This window comes from Pipistrellus hanaki (assembly GCF_964339955.1).
Source record: "Pipistrellus hanaki genome assembly, chromosome: X".
Lineage (NCBI taxonomy): Eukaryota > Metazoa > Chordata > Mammalia > Chiroptera > Vespertilionidae > Pipistrellus > Pipistrellus hanaki.
Window position 1 is genome coordinate 85,479,805 of NC_140524.1, and position 19,344 is coordinate 85,499,148.

The 19,344-nt window shown below is 37.3% G+C and overlaps 1 protein-coding gene across 3 annotated transcripts in view; it reads left to right on the forward strand.

Annotated features, from left to right (window-relative positions):
* The window catches only part of DMD (dystrophin), a 2,141,216-nt gene that overhangs the window by 1,705,636 nt on the left and 416,236 nt on the right, over positions 1-19,344 (forward strand). For all 3 annotated transcript variants that reach the window (XM_084869361.1, XM_084869360.1, XM_084869362.1), the window contains one exon: positions 14,557-14,729. In XM_084869361.1, coding sequence (XP_084725487.1) covers positions 14,557-14,729 — 173 coding nt within the window. The remainder of the gene's footprint in view (positions 1-14,556; positions 14,730-19,344) is intronic.

The window sequence follows — 19,344 nt, forward strand, 5'->3', positions numbered from 1 at the left end:
ATGTTGATGTATGGCCACTGCACAACAATGCCTTTACCACATCAAATCTGCCCTTTAATTGCATTTTAAATCTCATTTGAAGAGATTTTATCATTATGGAAATTGCTCTGTAAATGTTCCCATGACGAGACCCAATGAAAGTTTGCTGAAAAGAATTGAGTTCAGAGATGGATCCACACTGAAAACATTAGCATCAGATGGAGCTTTCCTGGCTTTAGGCAAAGCAGCCTGTGCAATAACAGAAAGTCTTCATCGACTCAAAGGTGTACTTTACCCAGGTTATTATAGGGTGTTTGGCCTGTACCACTATTGTAACTGGACAATCATGGGTCCGGCTGCCAGTCCCTACTTGAACCAATTCAGCAGAGACAGGGTTGCTGCTTATATTGGGTAGAATGATGAAGATTACATGGTGAAGTAGGCAAAAGGGTATGCCAAATGTGCTGTTCTCAAATTAAGCAGGCTGGGGATTTACAAAAGCCTGCAGGTACACAAAGGCTGGGGGGATCTTCAAAGGGCTGGCAGCTCCAGTTTCTGCAACAAGGTTATCAATTTTTCCATGGTAATAGACAGCTTCTGGATGTGGTGGACGAGCTGCATTTCCAGGTGAGCTCCCAGGACTCCCAGCCAGGTTAGAATGTGCTTTCTTTACATAGAACAAAACAATTATGGTTAACAGAGCATCATTGATATTTCTTACAATTATAGCTGGTCCCCAATATTCTATTTCTGCCCCTATTACTATCACTTCTTTAGTAAGTTAAAGGAAGAGCTCTATTCTCCAGCTCAGTGGGCCTTTTTCCCCCAACCTCAGAGGATCACTTGAATTTATAGTTGCCAAAATGAATACTACAATATTTGCCTCGCATTCCTGACTGCATGCATTCATGCAGAGCAGACCTAAGGTTCTTTAAATGAAGGATGACTTCCTTTTCATGAAATAAAGAGCACCTCTGCTTTCTTTTCAGGGTCATTTAAAAATATCTATACCTCTGGGTTATGGAAAGCACATGAAGAGTATTCTTAGGTAAAGAGTAAAGTCAAAAATTTTTTTTCTACAACAGGGATTGTCTCCTATCTTTGTGTAGCACAACTGATTGGAAGTTTTCTTTTAAGCTTATTTTTAATTATCTCTTTCTTTGATCTTAAAGTGTTTCTGTGGCCTACCAGCCAGAGTTTCTAGAGCCATAGCTACACTTACCCAAAGGACCAAATTGTGTGCTTCCCCATGCCCCTGGCTAAATGCACCATTTTTTCCACATTACCCACCCATCCCTCTCTTATTTGTTATTTCCCAAGCTGATGGCAGTTCAGAATGGGAATGGTCCAGATTACTTGAATATGGTTAGAGTGTGGTTATTGTAACACCCAAGGACTGCACTGCCCTTTGATAAGCCCTACTCCCCCAAACCTGGTCATTTTGCACCTAGTATTACTATTACTAATTTCCAGATGCATGGATAAGTGCCACATTCAATGTGCTCTTCTTCCTGAAAGTCCATTAAAATAGTCCTTGAAGGCTACATTGTCTTTATTAATTCAATATATAGGGTGTCCCAAAAATTAACAGCTATAGCTCAATTTTGAAAATGAAATGTATTTTAATAAACTAAACACTGCCTTAATTGTTATTCAAAGTATGTGTATACAATTTTGGAACAAGCTATATTTCATGGAGATGGAGTTGACTGCCAGTAGGTTACCACTTTGCGTTTCTTCTTAGTGGGTCTTGGAAGCCCATGAAATTATAGGTGATGGTTTGTATTTATGAATCTTTGCACAGGTTTCTGAGGAAATGATCCTTCATTTCTACAAAGGCAGTCCTGACCTCTAGAATATGAAGGACTGTTACACTAGGCCAGAGGTACATTTCCAAAATGTGGTACCTGGAGCAGTATCAGCTTCATCTGGGGACTTGTTAGAAATGCAAATTCTTGAGCTCTACCTCAGACCCACAGAATCATGAACCCCAGGGTTGGGGCCCAGCAGCCTATGTTTTCATAAGCCCTCCAGGTGATTCTCAAGTTTTCTCAGGTTTGACAATTACTGATCTAGACAAAGTACCAATACATGATATATACTCATTTTCACAGGCACATGTGGATGACACAGAGTAAAAAGAACCCTCTCCCTTGGACCACATTGACCTTCCCCTCTTGCCATATAGAATTACTCAGTTCTTATCTCATCTTATCTTCAATATTACACATGCTCTTTCCTCTGCTTCAAATTTCATTCTCCCACTTCTTTCCTAGTCTGCTCATTCTCTACCTTAAGACCCTGCTCAAATGCCATCCCTGGTGTGATGCCATCTATAAATCTTGGTGACAGGCTGTTTGTTCTGTGTTCACATAGGGCTATGTCAACATTAACATTATTACATGTTATCTGGGTCCGTGTGTTTACTTAAGACTTTTTCAGGAGACTGTGGGCCCCTTGAAATAAGAAACGTATATGTTATGATTGTATGAGTGTTTTAGATATAAGTTAGGGGAGACACCCCATCTTTCTGCCAATTCACAAAAGGGAAAAATCAGGAAGCCAGAAAGGAACAGAACTCTGAAAGAACCAGGTAGAAGGGTATTTGGGCAAGTCTTCATTGTCTGCTCAAGATAACATTAGCAATTAGATATTACCTACACTGGTTTCTCAGACCCCTATTGATAAAGGGATTTTTTTTCCTCTGTTAAATTCTAAGAGATTCCTGACAACTATGCAATTCATCTTATCCCTGTCTGAAAAGAGTGGACCAAAAATATGTGTACATAGTAAAAGCCCTATGGACATAACCTGTTTACTACTTCTAATTTTTGGGGTGACCAGGCTTCTTAATTTATACTAAAGATACCTGACAATGACTAAATCCAAGTAAAAATTTTCCTTTTTTTACTCAGGACACTGTGGGGTAGGTTTCTACTGTTGTATAACAGATATCACAATGTAGTTCCCACATAAAACTGTTATGATGTAAAATAACCTATAAAGACATCCTCTTCTCTTTTTAAAATTTTTTTTTACTTTTCAATTACAGTTTACAGACAACATTTCATTAGTTTCAAGGGTACAAATAGTGGTCAGACATTCACATAACTTACAAAGCGATTACCTCAGAAGTCCAGCACCCATCCGACACCACACCCAGACATCTTTTTCTCTATTCTTGTCTTTATTAAAACTTATATAATTTATCTCGTGACCATGGAAAAACCAAAGCCTTACAAAACCTTACTCTCCTGGTGATAGCTTTTCAAATCTACATGTTATCAGGTGAAAGAAGCATCATTTCCTAGCCAAAGGCCAAGAATGCCCTGGGTCAAGACAGTCTAGGTTCTCTAGGACATTCTGAACTGAATGCTTTTGGGGAGATAGGTGGGTATACAAAGTGAAAACTCATGGTTTTGGTTTCTGGCTTCTGCACAGTGGGTTCTAGAAATGAAGAAATATTGCTTAATATTTTTTTCCAGTTTCATTTATCTCATGTTTCCTATGGCAGATATGTGTTACCTACCTGTATATTGATGGCCACAGGCATATCCATTTTCTTTCTTTTCTCCATACATTGACAAAAGAGTATCACCATCCACCATATTCCATGAGAGAAGAAAAGCAAAATAGGGTGACATAACTCCCTAGGTGCACCCATGAGTGTGCGTATGCACACACACATCATTACACTCCCCAGAAAAAGTAATTTTCTCTACTTGGTAATAGACAGACATTAATGCACCAAAAACAACAGGAAATCCAATACAATTATGGAGTAGGGCTTTAGTTAACATTATATTGCTAGAATCTTCTTTAGCATTCAAACTTTATAGATACCTAGAATTTTTAAGGTGATCTCTCTAAAACTTTAGGCTAAAAAGTACCCACAAATGAATGCAATGGTGCCAACATGTGTTTATGAATTATTTAGGAATTGTCCTGCTATTTAAAATGAAAAAAATATAGAAACATCTTAGATTTATTATTATATTGCTAAGTGGTTCTAAATAGTTGCCTCAGCTATAGAGTTGTTTTGTGGTTGTGTCAGGATACAATGATGTGGTTTCTTTTGGGGGGTGAGGAACTAAATAAAGTTGTTCTACATTTACAACGTTCATATTAAAACAAGCCAGAGGAAATTGGTTCCATGGCTATTATGATTTCTAGTATATTATCAAAATTAATTATGGCACTTTGTCATATGTTCTTGCCTTCTTCTTACATATTACTGTTCGGATGAGATGAGACTTCACATCAACTTATTTCTAATATACAATCTTGAACTACAGTGATAGTGATTCTCTAGCAGGAAAAAAAAAAGTAGCTCTGTGACAGGGATTCAGGAAATGAGTTTCCTTAACTCTGTATACTATCTAAAACATACACAAATTGTGCAGATACATAAAACCACATGTATATTTCTCATGGGAAGATAATTGTCTATTTTAAGAATAGAAATCAATTCTACTCACTTATTCAAAACCATTAAAGGTATTAATTCTGAGTTAACTGAGGAGAATAAAGAAGGTCATACCTAACTGGAAAATAACTCAGTTGCCTGGCCATTCCTTTCACAGGATCACAGTAAATTTCTCAAACGAAATAGCTCACAGCCACCTTAATGAATTAATCGTTGTGTTGTATAATATGTAGCCCAATTCAAAAGTCATTTGCTTTGTATATTTGAAAGGTGGAGGAGGAATGTGGTGGAGGAGTAAAAAGAATATAAGTTCAGACAGATCTGTGCTCTAATCCTGTTTCTGCCACATAACAGCTGTGGGATTTAGACAAGTTACTTCACCTCTCCCATTGTAGTTTACTCAACTGTGGAATAAGAAAGCCTACTTTACAGAGTTTATGTAAAGTATTTATAAGGGGTGTAAGTATTAGTTTTCTACCTTGTTTCATCTCCCTACTCTGCCCCCAGTTCTCATTGTGGCTCTGCAATAGTAAATACATTTCATTGTCAGAAAAGCCCATCTGGTCTTTCTCAGATAAGGAGAGTTACCGTCAAACACACTGATTCCTGCACATAAAATATAACACACAACTAAAAGTACCTTCAACATTGTAGACTTTTCATATTTGATTGTCTTTATGATTTAAAAGTGAAATCTAGAGTTTGTGTGAAGACCTTTCACGATTACCATTGACAATGATCTTCTGAAAGATGTTTCCTGTAAGAAATAACCAATTATGAGCAAAGCAGAATAGCAATACCTGAAGTAACAGTGCCAATACAATATAGGTTTTTATATGGATTTTAGATGTATATTAGTTAAAAAAAACACCTCAGCTTATGTAAGGGCTTGTTTTACCTTCTAACAACAGTATTATAAAGGCATGCCATTTTTTTATAACTTAAGTGCTGAGCCAAATGGATACCAACATTAGTTTCCCATTGGGTCCATAGCATCTTAACTTTTTAAAATAAGCTGAGGCAGTGTTGTTTTATCTACCCTTTCTCAGGATTTTGTGTCCTTTAACATTCACTCCCATATACCTCAGAGATGCCTCACAGGATATATTTTAGGTATGAGTATCTATATATTTTTAGTGTCAATGCTCTTGCCATATTGTAATTTACTTGCACCAAGGTGTGTGTGTGTGTGTGTGTGTGTGTGTGTGTGTGTGTGTGTGTGTGTTTGGAACCCAATATATAAAGTTTGTTTTACTCCTGGGGAAATTAAAAAACTTGAATAACATTTCTATCTTCATAATATTCTTGGGAATGGTTATCACTTTGCCAAAATCTACTTGCAAAAGGTAGAGCAAGAGAAGGATGAAATTGAGTCACACGTGCAGATATTTTTATAATTTATGAGCACTCAATGATCTCTCCATTACTTACTCCCTATTTCAGTAAATGACACTACCATCCTTCAATTGTTTAAGTTAAAACTTCATTACACATCCTTGAGATATCCTTCTCCTTGGCTGCCTCACCAAATCCATTAGTATGTGAGAGAGATCTAGTACCCAAATCATATCTCACATCAGTCTACTTCTCACCTTCTGCAATCTTCCTCATCCAGGTCACATTATCTCTTGCCTGGATTATAGGGCCTGGCCTCTAACTTGTCCTCCTGTTCCTCTTCTGCCTTCTGTAATCTTCATATAGTAATATAGTGATTTATTTGAAGCCTAAATCAGATGATGTCACTATCCTGCTTTAAAAGTTTCTATTGCTTTCCACTGCACTTGAAATAAAATTCAAACTTCTTTTCATGTGACTTCAAAGCCCCATATTATGTGAAGCCTCTCTTATCTCATTTCCAACCACATTTCTTTCTTGTTGTTTTGTTTTTCAAAGCCACTATTTTATTATTTTTATTAGAGGCCCAGTGCGCAAAATCCATGCATGAAGGGAGGGCTCCTAAGCCCAGCCTGAACCCTCTCCAATCCAGGATCCCTTGGGTGATGTCTGACAGTCAGACATCCCTCTCACAATCTGGGACCCCTGGCTCCTAACTGCTCACTTGCCTGCCTGCCTGCCTGGTAGCCTTACTAACCTCCCCTGCCCCCACCACCACCAGTCTAGTCACCCCTCACTGTCCCCCTCTTCTGGCCTGGTCACCCTTCCCTGCCCCCCCACCAGCCTGATCACCCCTAACTGCCCCCCCCCCTGCCAGCCTGGTCACCTCACACAACCTGATGTTCAGTTATTTGGTAGTCCCTCACTAACCCCCTGCTAGTCTGGTTGCCCCACGAAACCTATCTGATCTTCTGTAGGGTTGTTTCGGTTGTGACAGTTGCATAGGCTTTTATATATAGAAAGATTTTTAGTAAACTTTTCGTGGTTGATAATATTACAGGTATCTTCCCTTTTCCCCCCTTACCCTCCACTCCTTCGAGCCTCTACCTATCCCCCCAGGTCTTCACTACCCTATTGCCCATGTCCATGGGCTATGCCTATAGTATATAAGTCCTTTGGTTTATCTATTTTTGTCCCCCCAACCCTACATCTAGATATGTCAGCAACCACATTTCTTGGTAAGTTTTAGTCAAGATCTTTCCTGATGTAAAGGCTCTTTCACTTGGAACTTTGTGCCTTTCAGTTTTCCTGTAATTGGTATCCTCACATCCTTCAAGTCTCACCTGACATTGAACCTTCTTATATGTACACCATTATTCTCATCATAGCCACCCATTTGTTACCTTCTTATTTTATTGATAATTGTTTAGCTGTTTTACCATATCTCTCTCCCGTTTATCCTATTTCTCTCTGTTTTTTTTTTCTTTTCTTATTATGCTATGAACATCAAGAGGGCAGAAGTTTGTTTAGTTTGTGGGGGTTTTTTACACCACTGCAGACCTGGATTAATATACTAAATATTAGTGGGATGGAGGGAAGGAGGGACAGGTGGAGGGAGGAAGGGAAGAGATGGGCTAGGAAAGGAGGGAGGGGGAAGAAGGAAGGAAGGAAGGAAGGAAGGAAGGAAGGAAGGAAGGAAGGAAGGAAGGAAGGAAGGAAGGAATTTAAGGGCTATAACTACATATTTCTTAACATTATATGTGTTTCCATAGCTCTTAATGAAATCTTGGACATACAATAGGCACTTAATGCATGCTTGTGTGATGAATACTCAGAACATTTTTGAACTATGACAGAATAAAAAGAAACTAGGAAAACAAAATGCAGAAGAAAAAATATACTTGTACTTCTAATCTAGTATATCTGAAATGAACTCTTCAGCTTTCAAAAGTAATTTTAAGACTCGAGTAAATCAGAGGGTCAGACAAGAAGAGAAAGCATCACGTGTTACCAGGGTTTGGAATTGCTTAAGGCAGTCTGACAAATGAGATTTTGCTAGGTTTCCTCTGGGATCATCTACCCTAGGCCGGGCATTTTTAAAGATTAGATTTTGAAATAAAGCTTTGCACCTGGGTATGTACTGAGGCAGGAGAGCATATCCCTTCTCTCCATTGTTCTAGTGCTTAAGTGTGAGAATTTTTGAATGAGATATGAAAGCAAAGACAACAAACCCTGCAGAATAATAGTCTCTGAGGACCTTAGTAACAGCAATTTTTAAAAGCAAAGCCTATGGACTCCTAAATCCATAGCTGTATGTTTAAGATGCATTGCGATGCAGTAGACCTGAAAACATACTCCTTATCTACTGAGAGCAAACAGGCTTCAAGTCAAATGACAGTCATCAAATTAACTCTTGTATCTCTTGGGATGACAACCCTGCTGCTTTTATAAGAGTATTGCAATAGTCACATATAGAATAGCAGGCACATCCACTGTGAATCTGGACCCAACTGCATTTCCTGAGTGAGTTAGGAACCTCTGGTGGTTAAAGTCTTTATAAGGTCAATATTGTGGGTCCAATTCCTTTATGTGGGTGCTTCTCAAAAATTCCATTAGGGAGCATAATTCTGTTTTGTTTTGCTAGTTTTAAGTTCCAACACATACAGACTGATACTCATGTAACATACAATAAAAATGAATTACTTTTAAAAGATTATAAAAACCAGACACACAAAACACAAGCCCATACTTTTTATTTTTAGATTGTGTTAACATGGGGGAAAAAGCATTCAGACCTATAAAGAATTTTTGTGAGTTTATTTGAGCCAAACTGTCAACAATTGCTGGGAAACAGAACCTCAAGGTATGGCAATAATACTTGGGAGAATGGGAGTTTTTCGCCTATTTTTATACATTACAATGAAAGGAGGAGATGTAGGTGGGATACATGAAATCTACAGGTATTAGGTTAGGGGAGTGAAGAAAGCACAGGAGGAGGAGGGGGAACCTCTGGGATTGGATAAAAAGTAAAATGTTAGACACGTGCTTCTTTTACACAGGTGGGTGGGTACAAGATAGTTAACAGTCAGTAGTTAACATGATAACAATAACAATGAGGGAATCTGTGGTCTTCACCCCAGCACCATTTGTTGTGCCCAGAAGGGTCCAGAAAAGGGAAGTTACAAGTTACCCTGACATTTCAAAGGTATGTTATCTTAAATGTAAAAAGACTTTAGACTTAGTAAAGATCAAAGTTGATCTTTGTCAGGGAAGATACTTGCCTAGGACGGGACTGCACATTATAAAGTACTTTTTAACTAAAAGGTGTTCATTTCAGACCATCCTTTCTATGTGGTTACTTTAGGTCTTTGAGTTAGTCAGGTTAACATGTGTCCCCTTTTCAAGTTCACAATTGCTATAAATGTTTCTAGAGATTTACTTTCCATTTCTGTTCTCATAATGGAGTGTGTGTGTGTATGTGTGTGTGTGTGTGTGTGTGTGTGTGTGTGTACTCCAAAACTTTGAGTATTTAGAGTCCATGGTTAAAAAGTCATTTTAGATAGCCAAGCTAAGTAGTTTGACTCTTGTATGTTTGTTTTTGTTGGTTTTAACTTCTTTAAAGCAGCAATATAATACATTTTCAAAATAACCATATTGGATAAATTTATTTAAAGAGTTGTACATACATTGCTTTCTTTCTAAATAGAGTTTACTGAACATAAATCTACTTTTGCTGGCTAGTTCAAGATCATCATCATTAACATTAATATTTTGCTTTTCTTAAAAGCTAGGTGATTCCTGCAATAGGCTAATAATATATTCAGGCTCTTCTTTCCACACTGTGTGACCCTGGTCAACTATGTGCACCTGAGGCTCCTTTTACACATTTCAGTTCTCTGTCAGGTATCACTTCTTGCTACTCTCTGTTTAGCCCTCAAGGATAACTTCTCTCCTATTTTGGATCTTCTGTTTCTGACCTTTTTAGTTCTTGGAAATCAGATCATCACTTTTTAAATTAGGTAAAATGTATCAGTAAAGAGAACCTAATGGCTTATCATTATTCATGTAGTAATACTTTCAGAAAATATTAGAGATGGTTTGTCTGTAATGAATCTTTAGAAAAATTTGGTTACTTATTTTTATTTTTTTAATATTTTTATTAATTTCAGAGAGGAAGGGAGAGAGATAGAGAGACAGAAACATCAGTGATGACAGAGAATCATTGATTGGCTACCTCCTGCACACCCTCTACTGGGGATCAGGCCCACAATCCAGGCATGTGCCCTGAACAGGAATTGAACCATGACCTCCTGGTTCTTAGGTCAGTGATCAACCATTGAGCAATACTGGTGAGACTATTTTTATTCTTTGTGCATCTTTTTGTTGTTTTTTTGTTTTGTTGCATACTTCTCAGCTATATTCAAAATAGGGAGGTTATTTTTTGCTGAGTTATTTTGTAGAGACAGAAAATTCTATATATACATAAAAATATGTGGATGCTATTATCTATGATGTTTTAGGAACGTTTCATAACTATTTGTTTAGATAACAAAAGAAGAATATAACACTAATTCCTGGCATTGCCTACTTTATTTTTCTTCTAATAAAATTTTTGCAACCTTTCATATTCTTCCCCAGTTGTCCTATTATTTTGGGCACCATGGATCATTCTATTTGTCAAATAAGATAGTACAAATTTAATATTTAATAATCTCATATTAGTCCTTTAATTTTCTTTATAAACTTTTATTCTCATTTGCCTCATATAAGAAGATCTTTATCCAACTTAATTTAAGGACCAGGACTATATTCTACCTATTTTCCCCTAATGCTCATCATTCATTTCAATCAGGATATACAATTCATTGTCTCTGCTCATAAACCAAACTTATTCTTACCTTTCAGCCATCTCTATTCTATTCTTTCCATTTGGAATGCCCTCTTTCCTCCACCTCTTTCATTCCTATTCATCCTTCAAGGCTCAAAGTAAGTCTCTTGACTTTGTGAAGTTTATTTCTATCACTTTATTTCCACACTGATTCTCTTGTAATACAAATCTGTATATTAGCTGTTACTTATTAAAAGCCTGTTGTGTTCTGGATGCTGTTCAAAGTATTTTACAAGGATTATGCCATGTAATATTCAAAACAACCCAGCAGGTAGGTATTATTATTTAATACTTAGTGAAGCTAAAGAGATTAAAGAGTTTTTAAACTTATACAGCTAATAAGGGAAAGTGAAGGGGGAGACTCAAACTATGTTTATTTAACTGCACCTTCCCATTCATTTTCCCTGGGAAAGGGGACTTATGACAGAAGTAGGCTAAACTTAGAAAAGAAGGAAGTATATGAGATTTGAAAAAAGATCTGCAGGAAAGAGAATACCCCCCCACTCCTAAAATGGCTATACTATGAACTTATCACTTGCCTCATATATGAACTTCCTTAATATTCACAGCTAAAATTTGCTCCATAATTGTATAGGGCTTTAGGCTATATGTTTCTTTTAGGGGATGGGCTATATATCATTTTTCCATTTGCATTCATTTTCTCAAATATTTTATGTGCTCTCTAGTTGTATTGGATATATCTCTGTTCACTGCTTCAGCTCTATTTAAGTATCCATGTTAAGAAGACCATGAAATTACTCTTTGAATAGTGAAAATGTTATTCTGCATTGTCTAATGGCAGTGCTGGAGTTGCTGAAATTTAGGCAGGAGTATTATTTTTAATATATTTTTATTAATTTCAGAGAGAAAAGTAGAGGGAGATAGAGATAGAAGCATCAATGATGAGAGAGAATTATTGATTGGCTGCCTCATGCATGCCCCTCACAGGGATAAAGCCCGCAATATGGGCATATACCCTGACAGGGAATCTAACCGTGACCTTCTGGTTCGTAGGTCAACACTCAACCACTAAGACACACTGACCAGCATAGGCAGAAGTATTATTAATAAGAAAAGTTAATGGGAAAAATTTAAAAATTAACAGGAAAAATCTCAGAGGCAATATTATGTAGTCTTTAATCCCTAGAATTCAATAGCCTGAGTTTGATATCTGATCACATGGTTTATTAGCTGTGTGACCCTGGGCATTTTTACATAACTTCTCTGTAATTTCATTCTCCTACATGTAAAATTAAAATCATAACAATGCCTAGCCTAAAAGGTTACTGAGTAGATTAAATGAGTGCATGTATATACAATTTTTGGACTGTATCTGGTGTATAGTGTTATATATGCTACTGCTATTATTTCTGTTGTTATATAACAAATAACTTTTCCCTATTCATTAGTTATTGCTCTTCCAAAAGAATACAATCACAAAAAGAAGAGAAATTTTTGATAATATACATTAAATGTAAAGACTAAGGCTTGAGTGATCTTTTCTAGTTAAGTCAGAAGTGAAATAACTGTCAACATAAGAAATGTCCAAACTTGTAGAGAATTTTTATAAGAGTTTATTTGAGCCATATTGACAACATATGCCAGGGAGCAAAATCTCAAATGCTTCAGAGAACAAGTTTGTGGCTTATTTTATGCATTTGAGAGAAAGTAGAGGATATAAAGAAGATTGCATGAAGGTGGGAGAAAGCAATGAGAGGATGGAATTACAGGATAGGATTATGTACTCTCCTGAGGGTGGTCCACTTTATATTTTTTAAATCTTTATTGTTGAAAATATTACATATGTCACCTTTTTCCCTCATTGACCTCTTCTAGCCCACCCCATCTCCCACCCCAGGCCTTCACCTCATTATTGTCTATTAACATAAAGAGCTGATTGTTTTAGTCAAAACATATTATTTTGTTGAACAATTAAAGGTTTGGTTTAGTTCTCTTAAGTGTGTACTCTGAGGCAAAGTTTGAAATAGTGTACTAATCAAATACAACAAGAAGGAAAGTCAAATAGCATAGTGGAATTATCTAGATAACTTGGATCTGTTCTGTTTTCATTACTGAATTATTTAGATAAATTAACCTCCTTTTTTTAGCTGAAGAAGTAGCAAATTCAACTGGCAATGTTTTCCCATTTCGGTATACAAACATAAAAAATGGATGTATATTTGATTGAAACTCCATTTTCATAAGAAGCTCAATAATAGTTTTGCACACGGGCTCCTTTGAAAATCAGGCTATATCCTTCCAGAACATAGGAGTTTTTTTTGTTTGTTTGTTTGTTTGTTTGTTTGTTTTTATGGAATAGATATAGATCTTACTCAATCTGTTTTAGTATTTCTCTTCTTTCAACTTTGGATGTGGTTCTATCCATAGCCCCCCTCTCTTCCTGTCAAAGGAAATGGGACAGAATTCTCTTTCGAGCCCTTCAGGGATACTTCTTCAGCTGCCAAAAATAGTGACAGGAGACTTTCATTGTCCACCTACCTTACTTCTGCAACATTCAAAATTCTGCATTCAAGATGCTATGACTGAAAACACAGGCCAGTCCTTCAGAATTTCTAACATATCATTGCTGCCATGTTACCTCCTTACTTTAGAAGAGTAATTTAATTCAATTTTAGAATGAGAGAGAGAAAAAATTTATTTTTTCTAGTTACAGGTCAATCCAATTGTCCCGAGCTTCCGAATGAATATTTAAACTTGTTGAACAGAAGCGTACAAATCTCTAAAAGCAAGTCAGATAATGTACAAAGCTTCCATTCATTGTGTAGGCAGAAAGGAATGCTGGTACCCGGCAGCTCTCTAAGGAATGTTCTTTTGGCTTTGACTGTTCTGCTGGGAACAAGGAGGGAAACACATATATAAAATGAATTTATAATGTCTCTGACTTATAATGGAAAAATGATAAGAAAAGTTGGCTGTTTAATATAAACTGTCGCTGCATATTCCAGGCCTCCTCTCTTCGGGGTCCCTCCCACATCCACAGGCCTGGCTACCGTTTAGTGGGGATTACAAAGTGGCTGTTTATTATTATTGACTGGTGAAGCCTGTGCGCTGAAATTCATTCTGTCAACAGAATGTAAGCAAAGTTGGCATTTTAAAGCAGGGGTCTTTCAGTCGCCGGGTTTTCTCAGGATTGCTATGCAACAGGATCAGTGCTGTAGTCCCCGGTTCAAGCTGAAAATGTTACACCGGAAGACATACCATGTAAAGGTCAGATTCTTCTATTATGATAATTTTCTTGATCTGTATATATACAAATAAGGTTGAATGCATAATGTCTTATTATAATTCTTGTCAGGGTCCTATGGACTTTCTATCGTCAAGCCGAAAAATATGATGGTATCTCAAATGGGAAATCTTACTAATAAATGTATGATGCTATAATACCAAGGTGAACTTAATGCATACTGTCAAGAAGATGATCTCCGATGATAAAATCCTGTTCTGTGCTGGTTCTATGAACTGAGTTCAGCTTTGTTTGCTTGTTTCGCCAAGCTTCTAACAGTCAGAGTCAACTCTTCAGATTATCGCGTGCATAGAAAATATGACTTGACACTGAGGTGCACTTTATCATGGGAATTTTATTTCACATTACTTCCATAAAACATTATGTTCCATCCGTGGACTAGAAGATATAATTTATGAAATTCATAAAGTTATATTATGTTTTAATTTATGTCAAAGAATGCATTTATTATACCTGATAAGATGCCCATTTTCAATCTACTTAATAATGTGAAGAGATATACCAAGAAAAGTGAGTTGGAAGTTCATCTTTTTGTTAGTTGGCCTAATTTGAAATATTTTCTGAACTAATAATTTATTTTTTACAGTACTCCAGACTCATACTCCTAGCCGATCACTTCTCTGTTTTAATTCTGCATGTGTTTTTCTCCCTGCTGTTCTATAGGACCTCCAAGGAGAAATCGAAGCTCACACTGATATCTACCACAACCTAGATGAAAATGGCCAAAAAATCCTGAGATCCCTGGAAGGTTCTGATGATGCGGTTCTGTTACAAAGACGTTTGGATAACATGAACTTCAAGTGGAGTGAGCTGCGGAAAAAGTCTCTCAACATTAGGTAGGAAAAGATATCGAAGGCAATAACAGTCAGAAATCAATTGAAATAACAAAATTTTCCTCATTTTTATAGCACAAGTACTAATATCTCATGTGTTTGTGTAAATCACCCAATTCAGAATGATTCTTTTTATTTTGAATAAATGAATCATTCATTTACTTGGTATGGAGATGATAGTTGAAGGTTCAGATTAAATTAAAGTGGTGATGTTTATAACCACAGGAGAGATGCATATTAAGACATTAGAGTGAATTTAAATGGGGAATACTATTATACTAATTTCATAGAGCTCTTTCTTGGTTTATCACAGGGTTCTGGAAAAAGTGATAAAATTATAGGTTTGTTTACATGGAATTCTTTCTTTAGCATTCTAAATACATAACAGTGGGCATTCTTTTTTATTTTTCAAGTATAGTTTACACTTAATATTATATTATACTAGAGGCCCAGTGCATGAAATTCATGCATGGGGAAAGGGTGTCCCTCAGCCCAGCCTGCAACTTCTCCAATATGGGACCCCTCAGGGGTTGTCCCCATCCCCACAGGGATCAGGCCTAAACCAGCAGTTGGACATTCCTCTCACAATCTGGGACTGCTGGTTTCTAAAAACTCACCTGCCTGCCTACCTGATTGCCCATAACCACTCTGCCTGCCAGCCTGATAGTCCCCTAAATGCTCCCCTGCCAGACTGATTGACACCTAACTGCTCTTCTGCCAGCATTATCATCCCCAACTTCCCTCCCCTGCTGGCCTTATCACCTCCAACTTCCCTCCCCTGCTGGCCTGATTGCCCCCAACTGCCTTCTCCTGCAGGGCTGATGGGATTGGGGGACTCTGGCTGAATGAGGCAGACTGAGTGCCACCATCTTGTGGCTGTGGGTGCCACCATCTTGTAAGGGAATGGCAGTCAGTTAGAATATTGCCTCTTTATTGGCTGTGGGCACCACCATCTTGTGAAGGTGTGATAGTCAATTAGCATATTCCCTCTTTATTAGATAGGATTTGTTTCAGATATATAACATCCAACACCATTTGTTAAAAACACAATTCTTTCCCACTGCACTATGTCATTTTGCCACATTGGATTTTAATGTGTTTTTTTTTCTTTCATTTATTAATTTGCTTTACACTGTTGGGTCTATTTTCAGGTTATCTATTATATCCCATTGTTGCTAACTGGTGTTAGTGCCATAGCTTCCTTAGTCTCTGTACCTGGTAAGACAAGTACCATTACATAATTCCCCAAAACTGTCTGATCTTTTTATAAAGATGAAAATGCTCACCAAATATTCTGCATGCTATCTCTCATTTATCTGCCTCCTTGTAGTTAGGCAGAGCAATGTGATTAGTCCTGTTAAACAGATCACTTCTGGGCCAAAGCATTAAAGAAGAAATATAAATGTTCCATGAATTCTCTTCACTTAACAGAGGACATTCTTTAAATACCATAACACATTATAATTAACAGTTTAGAAGTGACATCCCACAGCTCTGGAAGCTAAGGAGATATTATAGCAACTTCCTGTCCTTTTCTTCCTCTAAGATTTTGTTACCATATCCTCTGCCTACTCATCCTTTGGCTGTTCTACATGCACCTATTTTGCCCCTTCCTGTGTACCGGTTTCTATTGAGTAACTAATGGCAGCATCTCAGAAGTGCAGAGTGAAGCTCTTGTTATACCTGTTTTACAGTAGTTTGGTGTTAGAGACAAAGAATAGAGATAGTAAGTAAAATGCCCAGTGTCACCTAAATGACAGGAATCACAGGGATTGGACATCAAGCTCTCTACTTGTTAATTAGTTACTTTTCCTAATTAATATCTTTTTATTAAAATAATTTGTGCTTTCTTCTGTTTCTAGAGGAGGGGTGGTAGTGGAGGGAGGTAGAAAAGGATAAATGGACTTCATAATATCTATGAAGGAAAGCACAAAACAATGAGAATAGTTACTACCTCTAGGCTGTAAGATTACCAAAGAGATATTTTTTCTTCTTTATTGTTCCTCTAAATTGCACATATGACATATTTTTGAATTATGACATATTTACTTCCATGATAAAAACGATAACAGAAATTTATTAATTTGAAAGCACTCATAGAAAATCTGTACTTAATATGAAATAACAATAATAGGAACTAACATATAATACAACTCATACCATGCAATGTCATAGGCACTTTATATTTAGTGACCCATCTAATGCTCTCAGCAGCCCTAAAAGATTGATTCCATTATTACTCTTCCTTTACATTTGAAGAAAGTCAGGCACCAAAAGGCTAAATAACTTTCCCAAAGTCACTTAATAAGTAGCAGGTCCAACATCTCAATATAGGGAATCTGGCTCCAGAGTCTGAGCTTTTACCCATTATATCCTATATAATAAAAGCCTGATATACTAAGTGTCTGCTTGACCAGTTGACCATTGAACCAATCAAAGCATGATATGCTAATGAGATGATAAAGTTATTCAACGGCTCACTATAATAAGCACTGACCACCAGGGGGCAGATGCTCTGTCCAGTTAGCTTGCTGCTGGGGTCTGGCCAATCAGGACTGAGCGAGATGGGCCAGACATGCCCTGGAGCCCTCCTGCAGTCCCTCTCAGGCTGGCCAAACTCTCAAGTCCCTCCCTGGCCAGCTGGCCCTGATCAGCCCCAATCAGGACTGGGCCAGATGGGCCAGACATGCCCTGGAGCCATCCTGTGGTCCCTCCCACAGTCCCTTCTTAGCCACAAGCCCCAATTGGCCCCAATCGGGACTGGGCAAGATGGCCATGACTGGCCCCAATCACTGGCCAAGTGGAATAACCCCACCCATGCATGAATGTTGTGCACAGGGCCTCTAGTTATACTATAAAGAAAGATGGCAAAAGTAAGACTCACCTAACTTTTATACATAAGTATATAATAAGTGAAAGGATGAAATAGAGAAGCAGATTTCTTGGAGTAGAAAGGAATTTTTATTGATAAGGTCATTGCAAGTTTGCACCCCAGCTTCCAACACACTAATTTTCATCTCCTTCTTTGGTCCTTGAATTTAGTAATGACGCGTTTGTGATGAGTTAGGAGCCACAATGGGCAATGGCATTTTCCAAGATAGGGAGACTCCATTCTCTTTTTACAGCTTAAACTCTAAGACAAGTCAGTATATGTAATGACAAAGGCCAATTATATAACATCTGCCATTCAAAAAGAATAGAACATGTGAGATGGAAGAGATACTGGCAGGCAGATAAAGTAAAGAAGAGCAAGTTAGCCCTAGCTGGTTTGGCTCAGTGGATAGATCATCAGCCTGCAGACTGAATGGTCCTGGGTTCGATTCTGATCAAGGGCTCATGACCAGGTCATGGGCTCGATTCCCAGTAGGGGGCGTGCAGGAGGCATCCAATCAATGAGTCTCTGTCATCATTGATGTTTCTATCTCTTTCTCCCTCTCCTTTCCTCTCTGAAATCAATGAAAATATATTTTAAAAGAGAAGAGGAAGTTAATATTTTTGCAAGACAGAAAAAGAAAGGTGATATAACTGTTCTGAAAATCTCTCAGTGTGTTTTCTCTCCTTCATGTGAACTTAATGAAATAAATTGAAAATTGAAAGCAGCAAACAGCATGTCAGCCAAAATATGCACTCTTCATTCTCAGAAATTTTCATATGCCAAGTACCACAGTTTAATTCTTACTATCATTAATCAAGTAGAAAACAGTTACCTTAGCTTATCTAAGGTGCTTCAAATTCTGAAATTTATATATTCAGATTAGGGGATTTGGCTTTTAAATATGGCTCTCTGATAATACAGGATGTGTTATAAATGACCACTTTTAAAAAGCAAATAAATAATTATTTACATCAAAGCAATTCAATTTATTTTCTGACACTTGGTTGAAATAAGGGCATCAGTCAGTCCATACAGAATAGCAGAGTGCATTTGAGAGAAGCATAGTAGGGTAGTAATTAGGGATGGTTATGAAATAGGTTAGATAACCCTGGAAGAGTAAGATTCAGAACCATTAACACTTAGAAGCTTACATGAATATAGTCAGTTTCTCCATTGGCATTATTTTTTAGTGAAAAGTCACCACAATTAAAAAATAGTTCCAAAGATACCCTGAAAAAGCAGCCCTGTGTTTGCCCAAACTATAATATATATATATATATATATATACTAAAAGTTACAGATGGTTCATTGTTTTGTAAGGAATTCTGAAGGAAGTTTCATAATTCAATATGTAAAATCATTAGTGCTTGATTTCAAAGGTGTCCATTATTAATGGAAAAAAATTGAGTTTGAATTAAAATGATTTTAAAGTTATCCTTTGAGTTCTAATTGACTTATAAAAAGTATCCTTAAAGGAGAACCAAGATGGTGGCAGGTAAACTTCAGTACTCACTGCCTCCCACAACCACATCAAAATTACAATTAAAATACAGTTGATTCAGAACTGCCTGAAATCTGGCTAAATGGAAGTCCTACAACTAGAGAAGTAAAGAAAAAAAACACATCAAGACTGGTAGAAGGGGGCGGAGGCACAAAACTGGCTGGTTGAAGACCCACATGTGATGGAGTGATATTTCCACTGCAGAGGCCTTCCATCAAGAACAAGGGGTCCCAACCCCACAC